The sequence below is a fragment of the Sturnus vulgaris genome, chromosome Z, assembly GCF_052056855.1.
Source record: "Sturnus vulgaris isolate bStuVul1 chromosome Z, bStuVul1.hap1, whole genome shotgun sequence".
In the NCBI taxonomy this organism is placed as follows: domain Eukaryota; kingdom Metazoa; phylum Chordata; class Aves; order Passeriformes; family Sturnidae; genus Sturnus; species Sturnus vulgaris.
Window position 1 is genome coordinate 4,253,929 of NC_142283.1, and position 13,486 is coordinate 4,267,414.

The following is a 13,486-nucleotide window of genomic DNA, read 5'->3' on the forward strand; positions in this document are numbered from 1 at the left end:
AACAAACACCTCTGCACAAAAGGCTGAAATAATTGCCTTAACCCGGACCCTAGAGCTGGCAAAAGGAAAAGAAATCAACATATATACAGACTCAAGGTATGCATTTGGAGTGCTTCATGCACATAGAGCTATTTGGAAAAAAGAGGACTGCTGAACTCACAAGGGAAAAATATTAAACATGCACATAAAGTATACTAAGACTATTAGATGCAGTCCAGCTACCTGAAAAGGTAGCTATTATGCACATCAAGGTACACCAAAAAGTGAGCTCTGAATTGGAAGAAGGAAATGAGCTGGTGAACAGAAAGGCAAAAGAAGCAGCCAAAGGCAAGGTAATTATTAAAACAATTGAGGCAGCTTTAATTCTAGACGGGCAAATTTCTATGGAAGGTAAGCCAAGATACAATCAAAGGGACAAAAAACTCATTAGAGAAGAAAACAGGAGTTGTAACCAAGAGTGGTGGGCTATTAGAGACAGAAGAAGGGAAGGCTTGTGATCTCCTCTTACATGTCACGGTTATTAGTGAAAAAGGAACATGAGAAAACACATTGTGGAATTGATGCTCTGTACAATTATTTGAAAGATTGAATCATGGCCAGAAACTTGCAAGGTGCAGTAATTCAGGTGACTCGCCAATGTAGCATTGCCTCCAAACTAATCCCAAGAATATTCCTAAACCAAAGCCTGGACAAATTGAAAAAGGCTATGGGCCTGGGCAACAATGGCAAATTGATTTTTCAGAACTACCCAGGAGAGGAGGATACCAATACCTATTGGTATTAATAGGTACCTTTTTAGGGTGGGCAAAAACTTTCCCTACCAAAACCGTCAAAGTATGAAAAGTAACCAAAGCACTGTTAATAGTAAAAGAATTTACTAACTTTGAAGAAGGAGTGGGGAATGTATTACGGTTTTAAAAAGTTAAGATTTTTGCTAAGGGTAGAAGTAGTTTCCATGACCAAGATTAAAATAAGTAGATAAATGGTAGGTTAATAATTACTAGATTCTTAGGCTAGAGCTAATTGGTATAATTATCTGCTATTATAAATGTACGTACAGAAGAATGTAAAATAAGTAAACCGTTAACCATGAAGCACAGGGCCTTGGATCATGCCAGAGGGTCACTGAGACCTGATGAAGACTCTCCTGACTTCATCCTTCAAGACCACTGACCCATTTCGAGACCACCGACCCAATTAAAGAGAAGAACTGTGCACGTGTGAAGGACTAATGGGCTCATTTTAATATGGGGTGGGGATGGGAGGTGCTGGGGTTATGCATATGTATTGTATGAAAGATCTTAGGGAATAAATAGATGGCAAAGGACCTTGTTCGGGGCTGTCACGCCTTTCGGAGGGGACTCCTGTGCCACCCGCTGGTGGATAAACATAGCACTTTGTAACTTTAATTAGTTAGAGGGTCTTTGTCCATGATTATATTGTTTTCTTTTAACGAGTCACCACAACAGGAACTTACCTGTTTAAAATATTCAAGTTGTGCTGTGACAACTTTTAGAGCCTTCAAGTCATTTTGCTCCTTTTTGACCATGTCTCTCGGAGCTGAGAGACTCTGCGGACAGTCGATTTTTGGATTCAGCCTCTGTGGAGATAGAGATCGTTGAGGATTGGGCCAATACCTGTAATTTCTAAAATCATGTCTACTCGACTCTACATTCTGCTCTATATAAAGGAGAAATCATAAATTGTCAGATCAATGGGATTTTAAGTCATTCCAACTAAGTAAACGTGGGCTGATTCAACACAACTGCATATGGCTCTGAATCCAAGATTCCACAACGCCTACTATCAGCAAGCAACGTTCTCTCTGAAAACTGACCTCGCACGTGCTTAAAGCTCTGAAAGAGGAAATTAGGAAATAGCCACCTGTTGCTGCTGCATACGTGGAGAGCTAGAACACTCTCACAATATTCTCCAGTGCTGCAATAGGGCAGGAAATCTTGAGCAAAAGCACCTTTGCTTGCTGCATAAACAGAAAATCAGCACGGCTTCTCCTCCTGGCAAACCGACAACCCAACAAACCAAACCATCAAAGGGTGGCCTGCTCCAGTGTCTGAAGCACCCGGATGGATGCACCGAGGGGATTCTTCTCACGCAAACGGCCCTTGTAGGGAGCACTGTCACGTAGGCATTCATGGAAGTGTGCCTAGAAGGTCCCTCATGAGTCTCCCTTTCCCCAGGCTATAGCTCCCTCAGCACCTCCTCATTGGGCTTGTGCTCCCACCCCTCCCCAGCTCCCGTGCCCTTCTGCGCACACGCTCCAGCCCCTCAAGCTCTTTCTGCTTCACAGCTGCCCACATGTGGACACAGCACTCCAGCTGCCGCTGCAGCCCTGCCCAGCACAGGCCACAGCTCACTGCCCTGCTCCTGCTGCCCCTCTATTGCTGACACAGGCCAGCATGGCCTTGGCCTTCTTGGCCACCTGGGCACACGCTGCCTCATCTTCAGCTGCTCTTGACAGGCACTCGTGCCTCCTTTTCTCCACCTTCCACTTTTCACTTGATATACAGCATCCGCAATTTCAAGACACCTCTCCGCTTCTTAGCAACACAGGACAGCAGTCCAAGTGTTTCAGCTATTGCCCCTCTGCAGGCTCCAATGGCATTTTCAAATGCAGTTATCAAGAACAGAATAGACCACACAATAGAAAGTATCAACAGACGCATGTAGCCTCTGGCTTTTGCCCCAGCAATGGGTCCACAGCTATGCAGTTTATGTCTTTTGCCGCACGGGATATGTGCAGGCCCATAAGGATCCACGGACAACACAATCATCTCTTTGCAGCTTCTCTAAACCAAGCCAACTCTCACTGCACTCTGCTACTGACCACTCTGCCTGAAGAGGCAAAAGAACAACCTGGCAATAAAGGCACCAAATCTCTGACTGCCACCTGCCACTCCACAATGTGTCTCTGAAATACTGCCACATAAGCAGAGCCAAGAAGCTCGTGGCGACAAAGCACCCCAAAGAGCCTATGAGGTCAGATCAAGCATTTCTCTGCCTTTAGCTCCTCGGCCACCCTGTGGAGTGGCACAGCTCTCTCCAGACCGCCGTGTCCCCTACGTATCCAACGTGGCTGAGCTCAGTGCCTTGGACATGCTCCCTCCTCTGGGGCTGGGGAGCCTTCATGCTTCACGCTGGCCCCTAGCAGAATCCCAGCATGCTGGGGCCTAAAGACGACACAGCAAAGCCCATTCTCCAGCTCTCACTGCTTTGCAGGGCAATTCCTAACTCCCCACAGGACTGCAGCACTCAGCAACCTGAGCCACCAAAGGCAGGTCCTGGCTGGACAGAAGCTTGCAGCTCTGTCTTGCACTAAAGACAGCAGCAGCCACAACTGGCACTTACTGGCTCTGGGTATCCAGCTTCTGCTGTAACCACACTTGGAGGATTGTGGCCATTCTGCTCCTCTTTGGCCTCATCTCCAGTGGCTGAGAGAGGCAGAGGAGACTCGGCTCTTGGCTCAGGGATCTGGGGAGAGAGAGAAGCATGAGGGGCGGGTCACTGACAGTCCTTTCTAACCTTCTTTCTATTCAGCTCTACAACCTGCTCTACACTAAATCAAAATCATAAATTATCAGAGCAATAGGATTCCAAGTTCGTCCTAGTAAAATAATACTGGCTGATTCTACAGAACTGCATATGGTGCTGAATTCAATATTCCCCTATGAATACTATCAGCAAGGAACATTCTCTCTGAAAAATGAGCATTGCCTTCTTTAAAGCTCTGAAACAGAAAAACAGGAAATAGGGAGCTGTTGTTGCTGTATAGAAAATTAAAGTACTATCAGCATCTCACTCACTGCTAAAAAATGGTAGGAAATCTTGAGCAAAATCACCTTTGAATCCTGCTGAAATCAAAATGAGCAGGGCTTCTCCTCCTGGCAAAACAACAACTCAACAAACCGAACAATCCAAGGGTCACTTACTCCAGTGCCTAAAGCACCCGGATGGATGCACTGAGGGGATTCTTCTCACGCAAACGGCCCTTGTGGGGAGCACTGTCACGTAGGCATTCATGGAAGTGTGCCTAGAAGGTCCCTCAAGAGTCTCCCTTTCCCCAGGCTATAGCTCCCTCAGCACCTCCTCATTGGGCTTGTGCTCCCACCCCTCCCCAGCTCCCGTGCCCTTCTGCGCACACGCTCCAGCCCCTCAAGCTCTTTCTGCTTCACAGCTGCCCACATGTGGACACAGCACTCCAGCTGCCGCTGCAGCCCTGCCCAGCACAGGCCACAGCTCACTGCCCTGCTCCTGCTGCCCCACGATTGCTGACACAGGCCAGCACGGCCTTGGCCTTCTTGGCCACCTGGGCACACACTGCCTCATCTTCAGATGCTCTTGGCAGGCACTCGTGGCTCCTTTGGTCCCAGGCAGCTCTCCAACCACAAAATTTCAATTTTGACTTAAGATTCGTCATCCAGAACTTCAGAATGTCGTTCCTGATCTGAGCAACTCTAGATAACACTCCACGTCATTCAACTTATCACGCCCTCCCGACTTCAATGGCATTTTCTAATGGAGTTAGCAAGGCAGCTCACAAAATAGAAATTACAAAAAAACCCATGTATCCATCTCTCTGCAACTTATCAAACACAGGTGCACTCACATTTGTCTCTCCTACTGACCACTCTGCCTGAAGAGGCAAAAGAACAACCTGGCAATAAAGGCACCAAATCTCTGACTGCCACCTGCCACTCCACAATGTGTCTCTGAAATACTGCCACATAAGCAGAGCCAAGAAGCTCGTGGCGACAAAGCACCCCAAAGAGCCTATGAGGTCAGATCAAGCATTTCTCTGCCTTTAGCTCCTTGGCCACCCTGTGGAGTGGCAACACAGCTCTCTCCAGACCGCCGTGTCCCCTACGTATCCAACGTGGCTGAGCTCAGTGCCTTGGACATGCTCCCTCCTCTGGGGCTGGGGAGCCTTCATGCTTCACGCCGGCCCCTAGCAGAATCCCAGCAAGCTGGGGCCTAAAGACGACACAGCAAAGCCCATTCTCCAGCTCTCACTGCTTTGCAGGGCAATTCCTAACTCCCCACAGGACTGCAGCACTCAGCAACCTGAGCCACCAAAGGCAGGTCCTGGCTGGACAGAAGCTTGCAGCTCTGTCTTGCACTAAAGACAGCAGCAGCCACAACTGGCACTTACCGGCTCGCCATAATCATCTTCTGCAGTGACCACAGTTGCAGGCTTGTGGCCATTCTGCTCCTCTTTGGCCTCGTCTCCAGTGGCTGAGAGAGTCAGAGGAGACTCGGCTCTTGGCTCAGGGATCTGTGCAGAGAGAGAAGCATGAGGGACGCGTCATTGCCAGTCCTTTCTAACCTTCTTTCTATTCAGCTCTACAACCTGCTCTACTAAGGCAAAATCATCAACTGTCAGAGCAATGGCATTCCAACTCCCTCCGACTACATTAACATGAGCAGATCCAACACAACTGCATATGGCTCTGAATCCAAGATTCCACAACGCCTACTATCAGCAAGCAACGCTCTCTCTGAAAACTGACCTCGCACGTGCTTAAAGCTCTGAAAGAGGAAATTAGGAAATAGCCACCTGTTGCTGCTGCATACGTGGAGAGCTAGAACACTCTCACAATATTCTCCAGTGCTGCAATAGGGCAGGAAATCTTGAGCAAAAGCACCTTTGCTTGCTGCATAAACAGAAAATCAGCACGGCTTCTCCTCCTGGCAAACCAACAACCCAACAAACCAAACCATCAAAGGGTGGCCTGCTCCAGTGTCTGAAGCACCCGGATGGATGCACCGAGGGGATTCTTCTCACGCAAACGGCCCTTGTAGGGAGCACTGTCACGTAGGCATTCATGGAAGTGTGCCTAGAAGGTCCCTCATGAGTCTCCCTTTCCCCAGGCTATAGCTCCCTCAGCACCTCCTCATTGGGCTTGTGCTCCCACCCCTCCCCAGCTCCCGTGCCCTTCTGCGCACACGCTCCAGCCCCTCAAGCTCTTTCTGCTTCACAGCTGCCCACATGTGGACACAGCACTCCAGCTGCCGCTGCAGCCCTGCCCAGCACAGGCCACAGCTCACTGCCCTGCTCCTGCTGCCCCTCTATTGCTGACACAGGCCAGCATGGCCTTGGCCTTCTTGGCCACCTGGGCACACGCTGCCTCATCTTCAGCTGCTCTTGACAGGCACTCGTGCCTCCTTTTCTCCACCTTCCACTTTTCACTTGATATACAGCATCCGCAATTTCAAGACACCTCTCCGCTTCTTAGCAACACAGGACAGCAGTCCAAGTGTTTCAGCTATTGCCCCTCTGCAGGCTCCAATGGCATTTTCAAATGCAGTTATCAAGAACAGAATAGACCACACAATAGAAAGTATCAACAGACGCATGTAGCCTCTGGCTTTTGCCCCAGCAATGGGTCCACAGCTATGCAGTTTATGTCTTTTGCCGCACGGGATATGTGCAGGCCCATAAGGATCCACGGACAACACAATCATCTCTTTGCAGCTTCTCTAAACCAAGCCAACTCTCACTGCACTCTGCTACTGACCACTCTGCCTGAAGAGGCAAAAGAACAACCTGGCAATAAAGGCACCAAATCTCTGACTGCCACCTGCCACTCCACAATGTGTCTCTGAAATACTGCCACATAAGCAGAGCCAAGAAGCTCGTGGCGACAAAGCACCCCAAAGAGCCTATGAGGTCAGATCAAGCATTTCTCTGCCTTTAGCTCCTTGGCCACCCTGTGGAGTGGCACAGCTCTCTCCAGACCGCCGTGTCCCCTACGTATCCAACGTGGCTGAGCTCAGTGCCTTGGACATGCTCCCTCCTCTGGGGCTGGGGAGCCTTCATGCTTCACGCTGGCCCCTAGCAGAATCCCAGCATGCTGGGGCCTAAAGACGACACAGCAAAGCCCATTCTCCAGCTCTCACTGCTTTGCAGGGCAATTCCTAACTCCCCACAGGACTGCAGCACTCAGCAACCTGAGCCACCAAAGGCAGGTCCTGGCTGGACAGAAGCTTGCAGCTCTGTCTTGCACTAAAGACAGCAGCAGCCACAACTGGCACTTACTGGCTCTGGGTATCCAGCTTCTGCTGTAACCACACTTGGAGGATTGTGGCCATTCTGCTCCTCTTTGGCCTCATCTCCAGTGGCTGAGAGAGGCAGAGGAGACTCGGCTCTTGGCTCAGGGATCTGGGGAGAGAGAGAAGCATGAGGGGCGGGTCACTGACAGTCCTTTCTAACCTTCTTTCTATTCAGCTCTACAACCTGCTCTACACTAAATCAAAATCATAAATTATCAGAGCAATAGGATTCCAAGTTCGTCCTAGTAAAATAATACTGGCTGATTCTACAGAACTGCATATGGTGCTGAATTCAATATTCCCCTATGAATACTATCAGCAAGGAACATTCTCTCTGAAAAATGAGCATTGCCTTCTTTAAAGCTCTGAAACAGAAAAACAGGAAATAGGGAGCTGTTGTTGCTGTATAGAAAATTAAAGTACTATCAGCATCTCACTCACTGCTAAAAAATGGTAGGAAATCTTGAGCAAAATCACCTTTGAATCCTGCTGAAATCAAAATGAGCAGGGCTTCTCCTCCTGGCAAAACAACAACTCAACAAACCGAACAATCCAAGGGTCACTTACTCCAGTGCCTAAAGCACCCGGATGGATGCACTGAGGGGATTCTTCTCACGCAAACGGCCCTTGTGGGGAGCACTGTCACGTAGGCATTCATGGAAGTGTGCCTAGAAGGTCCCTCAAGAGTCTCCCTTTCCCCAGGCTATAGCTCCCTCAGCACCTCCTCATTGGGCTTGTGCTCCCACCCCTCCCCAGCTCCCGTGCCCTTCTGCGCACACGCTCCAGCCCCTCAAGCTCTTTCTGCTTCACAGCTGCCCACATGTGGACACAGCACTCCAGCTGCCGCTGCAGCCCTGCCCAGCACAGGCCACAGCTCACTGCCCTGCTCCTGCTGCCCCACGATTGCTGACACAGGCCAGCACGGCCTTGGCCTTCTTGGCCACCTGGGCACACACTGCCTCAGCTTCAGCTGCTCTTGACAGGCACTCGTGGCTCCTTTGGTCCCAGGCAGCTCTCCAACCACAAAATTTCAATTTTGACTTAAGATACGTCATCCAGAACTTCAGAGTGTCGTTCCTGATCTGAGCAACTCTAGATAACACTCCACATCATTCAACTTATCACGCCCTCCAGACTTCAATGGCATTTTCTAATGGAGTTAGCAAGGCAGCTCACAAAATAGAAATTACCAATAAAACCATTTATCCATCTCTCTGCAACTTATCAAACACAGGTGCACTCACATTTGTCTCTCCTACTGACCACTCTGCCTGAAGAGGCAAAAGAACAACCTGGCAATAAAGGCACCAAATCTCTGACTGCCACCTGCCACTCCACAATGTGTCTCTGAAATACTGCCACATAAGCAGAGCCAAGAAGCTCGTGGCGACAAAGCACCCCAAAGAGCCTATGAGGTCAGATCAAGCATTTCTCTGTCTTTAGCTCCTTGGCCTCCCTGTGGAGTGGCAACACAGCTCTCTCCAGACCGCCGTGTCCCCTACGTATCCAACGTGGCTGAGCTCAGTGCCTTGGACATGCTCCCTCCTCTGGGGCTGGGGAGCCTTCATGCTTCACGCCGGCCCCTAGCAGAATCCCAGCAAGCTGGGGCCTAAAGACGACACAGCAAAGCCCATTCTCCAGCTCTCACTGCTTTGCAGGGCAATTCCTAACTCCCCACAGGACTGCAGCACTCAGCAACCTGAGACACCAACAGCAAATCCTAGGTGGACAGAAGCTTGCAGCTCTGTCTTGCACTAAAGACAGCAGCAGCCACAACTGGCACTTACTGGCTCTGGATATTCAGCTTGTGCTGTGACCAGAGTTGGAGGCTTGTGGCCATTTTGGTCCTCTTTGGCCTCGTCTCCATTGGCTGAGAGAGTCCGAGTAGAGCCTGCTCTTGGCTCACGGCTCTGTGCAAGGAGAGAATCATGAGGGACATTGCCAATCATTTCTAACCATATCCATATTCAGGTCTACAACCTGCTCTACACTACGTCGAAATCATAAATTATTAGAGCAATGTCATTCCAAGTTTATCCTACTAATGTTATGTTTCAACATAACTGCATCTGGCTCTTAATTTCATATTCCACAATAATTACTACCAGAAAACAATATTTTCTCTTAAAACTGAACATTGATTTTTTTAAAGCTCTGCAATTAAGTATTAGGATACAGCCAGGTTTGCCTTTGCTCTTGCTGCTTCATATAGGAATGTGGATTTTCTTTTAGGCCACCCAGCTGTCCCTCCACCCTCTACTTCCACAGGGAAGCTCACTGCTTTCTCTGCATTTCTTACGCAGCAGGAACATCAAATGGTCTTTTCTGATTCACCTTAGGTTTGGGAACTCCAAGTACTTCTCTCACGTGACCTGTTGTGGGCAAGGAAAATGAAACAGATACTTTGAGAGAACTGGCTGTGCTGATCAAGCCCTCAGAATAAGTCGACCCAAACAATGAGCATTTTCTGTTTCACAGCAATTGTCCAGGAGACATAGCTGTTTGACACTGCCATCAAGAGAATAGGGTGATATTTCTGGCTGTGTCTATGCTTTGCCCTGTTTTTCCAGTAAATAAATATAAATTTGATCACTATCATGCAAATAGTTCTTTAACACTCAATGTTTCTTGTCTGCCCTTAACATAAAGCAGCCTTTTTTTATCTCTCCTTCTGGTACTGTTTTTTTTTTTTAAATTAATTTCATGCACTAATTCTCATTAACTTGCTGGAAAGAGTTGCCTAGAAAAGGTTCCCCAAAATCACTCTGAGCTGTGGAAGTTCCAGTGGCAGTGAAACAGCACAGCAGCAGCTCCAGGGGTCAGGAGCAGACACTCACTGCTTTGCAGTTTGCACTTCATTGAAAAGGGAATCACTATTTTAGCCCTTATGAAAGGGTCAAGTTAGGCAGGCAAATCTTTTCATGACCAAATTTAGAAAAAGGAAACTTTCTCTGAATTCTTGGAAGAACTTCAGAAATTTTAGAAGGCCTTCTTTTTTGCATTTTCAAAGTTGTCCTGCTTGACCCAGCAAACTGAGGAAACGTCAGACTCTGCTGTCACAGACTCTTTCGCAACTCTCTCTGCAGGTTCCCTTGCAAATGCTGCCCACAGACCCCTGGCTACAGACACCCTGTTTTTAGCTGAACGTGTTGACAGGAGCTTTCCCAAAGCAGTGGCATCCTAATGCTCCTTCTGTTTCAAAATCAACCCAATCACTAAGAAAGAGCAGGAACACATACAAACTACAGGTTTGGTTACACCCAAGAAAAATCTCTACTTACATGCCAGGTGTGTCAGGTAATATCCAGAATAAATAAGTCCATAAACTGTGCAAACTGCCTCGATCAGATCCTCAATCATTGTAGCATTGCTGTGCAACTTTGGAACACAAGAGAAAACAAGTCTCTTGTCATTGCGCAGTTGCCCTCAGATGAACAGGAGGATGCTCCTGCGCTGAGCACACCCAAGGGCGGCTCTGACACTGAGGCCTTCCGTGCCCCAAGGCAACCTTCTGATGTCACCACAACAACGTGGCAACCATGCCCTGACATCACAAAGCAAACGTTCTGCATTAGTCTGTGAATGTATGCAAAGCAGCCCAACATTCCTTACAGCGAACACAAAATAGTCACAAAGTAGCACAAACTCCCCTGGTGGGCCAAACCCTGTTGTTCAAGGGATCCAAGAGTAACTCCAAGAGTGCCCCAAGCACCTACAGCCTGTACCCCAACTCAGCACTCAGGTGGGACTAAAGCAAAGGAAAGCAGACCAAGAAAATGGCCCTAAGCACTGCACAGAACTAGGAGAGAAGGCACTGTTGGCATAACAACTGAAATAAATCCTAACAAATGTCTCCACATATTTGCACATTTATTGGACATGCCCAGGGCTCCTGCGTATATACATCTCTGCCTTTATTCCAGTTTGGAAGCAGTCAGACTGGCAGGATCTGCCAGGTAGGCAGTGTACTTTCAGGACATATTCTGGATCAAACTGATGTGTATCTCATCCTCCTCACCCCTCCACCCCTGAACCAGGCCTTTTATCTCTTGCTCAGGACTGGAATTTTCCCAGTTACAGCAGCAGCTCACACACAACCATCACATGGGATGAGGCCTCGATGGTTCATGATACTGACTCCATGACAACAATGGCTCCATCATGCATTGCTCCTTTTTCAAAGGTGAACTGCTCACTGATTCACCAATACATTGTTTCTCTTTCAAGGGTCAAGTTCCCACCTCTTAAACAATACAGTTTTTTCATTGTCTTGTTGACCTGCTCAAACATGGATCAAATATAGCAGGGCCTCAGACATGACTCTGGCCCCTGACACAGTCTTTTGGGGAACATCCCATTCCTCAAATTCTCCTTTGGTGGTCAAGAGCCCCCTAAAACCACTTTGAATGCATTCCAGCTACCTTCTTAACAGGACCGCTCTATTCTCAAGGCAAAGACAGCCACTTGCACACTTTAATCACTGCAATGGGGGAATACAGGATTAAGCACTGTCTGTTAAAGCTTAAGGAATGCACAAGTTGTTACAGTCAAACATTTTTCCAACATTTTCCACTGCAGTCTATTGCCAGCAGACATCCCCACCCTGTTCTATTCCCCTTGCAGAACCCTGTACCTACTATCCATGGGCACCAGGCAAGGAGCAGCAGTTGTAGAGGAGATGCACCTGCTGTGCTGGGCAGGAACCAAAACGCTCTTGAGTCACAGCTGCAGACCTGTATCTGCACAGGATGCTCTGGCTGCCCCACTCCTCATGGGCTTTTGACATTTGGAAATGCAATTGCACTTTCTGCCTCATGTAGAAGTACCACGGTTGTGCAAAAATTGGGCAATGGAACGTATTCCAAAGGCACTGCAGTGTGGAGGAAGAGATGCTCTAATGACTGAGAAACCAAACAACACACTTTCAAGACAATATTAATATAGGAGGTAATATCAATGCTGGTCTCTAACTGGAGGCCTCCAGCGGCAGATATGGAAAAATGACCACCCCACATAGGGTGAATGTGGTTTTATAAGTTTGGAAAATTAGCATAATTGACAAGAATTCCCAATTAGAAGCACAATAATGAGGAAATTTCCCCCTTTTCATTCCACCTCTTCTGGAGCTCCTCTTTCTCTCTCCTAGCTGTACTGGCTGTACAGGCTATACCTAGTTCATGAGAAAGTATCTTGAGAATGTGTTTTAACCTTGGTTCCCAGAGGACCTAAGATAGGCTAGGAGACTTTGGAATGTGTTTTTTCTTTCTGCCTATCAAGGGAGGAAAAGTACTGAAGTTACCTAGGACCTACGTAACCATACAACAATAGTCTATGCATCTATGAATATATATGAAGGAAATAAAAAAACAAAAATAATTTTGGCATCAGAAAGAGACCCTTCTCCAATTCCCAACCATACCAAAACCACCATAAATGAGAAAGTTAATGTAGAGCTTATTCACAGGATGACAAGGAAGGTAACCTTCCAATGGAGTTGAGTTTTGATAGTTTTTATTCTGAGTCCCACTCACGGCTTGAACTGGAGAGAGCCATCCTGAAATGGTCATCACTACCTCCTGAACTCCCTCCATTGATTCACTGCAATGAGCAGAGATGCCAGTCTGGAGAGAGGCTCAGCTGGCTTCAAATAGGGATGCTGCCCAAAGGGAAGACAACAACAGCAGAGGAACCACTACTTTGCAAACTCAGTGCCTCACAAGTTCAAGAGAGATTCCTTGGTTTCCAGAAATATGCAGAAATAGGACTGACAGGACCATCGGCACCTCTGCCTTCATGACCTTGCTATCACAGGCCAATATGGCCCATAATCCCACTAGTCCATTCATCAAGGTGTCTTCAGCAGCAGTGCAGCTCAAGTTCCCATTCCCTGTGTGGGCATGGCTGTGGGGCCAGGACTGCCAGGGCCAGGGCAGGTGGAGAGCACGGGCAGCATTGATCCCGACGAGCCACTGCTCTGGCACTGCCAGCGGGACCCCACTGAGACGAGGGTCAGGAGGTGCCACTGAGCACGGAGATGGTTTTTGCAGTGCAGCAAGGCAGCTCAGGTGCCTACCTGAGCCTTGAGTAGGCAGCAGCCAGCTCTGCCAGCATATGGCCAGAGAGCTGCTGTGTTTCAGACTCACAGCAAAGGCCACCCAGCAGGACAATTTCCATGTCAGAGCTGCAGAGAGCTTTCCTCTTACCTTGGTGGATCTCAGGGAAAAATTCTGGACGCCATGAAAGAGAATCTGCTCATCCAAGAGACTGATGACTCCACTCAAAAGGAGCTCAGCACAACCAAAGCTTGAGCGATCCCTGTGGCACCAGCTGAGGATTCCATTGCAGCTGAGGGAACGGGATCACTGCCTGTAAAAGGACAATTCCAGTGAAGTACTAAAGCCTGAACACCAAGCCCTAA

The 13,486-nt window shown here is 48.2% G+C and overlaps 1 protein-coding gene across 1 annotated transcript in view; it reads right to left on the reverse strand.

Annotated features, from left to right (window-relative positions):
• The window catches only part of LOC148219585 (serine/threonine-protein kinase PAK 3-like), a 110,983-nt gene extending 100,555 nt beyond the window's left edge, over nt 1–10,428 (reverse strand). The window contains exons 1-3 of the mRNA XM_088156351.1: nt 10,350–10,428; nt 9,436–9,440; nt 8,856–8,978 (exon numbers count right to left, since the gene is read on the reverse strand). Coding sequence (XP_088012477.1) covers nt 8,856–8,978; nt 9,436–9,440; nt 10,350–10,428 — 207 coding nt within the window. The remainder of the gene's footprint in view (nt 1–8,855; nt 8,979–9,435; nt 9,441–10,349) is intronic.
• Between the last annotated feature and the right edge of the window lie 3,058 nt (nt 10,429–13,486).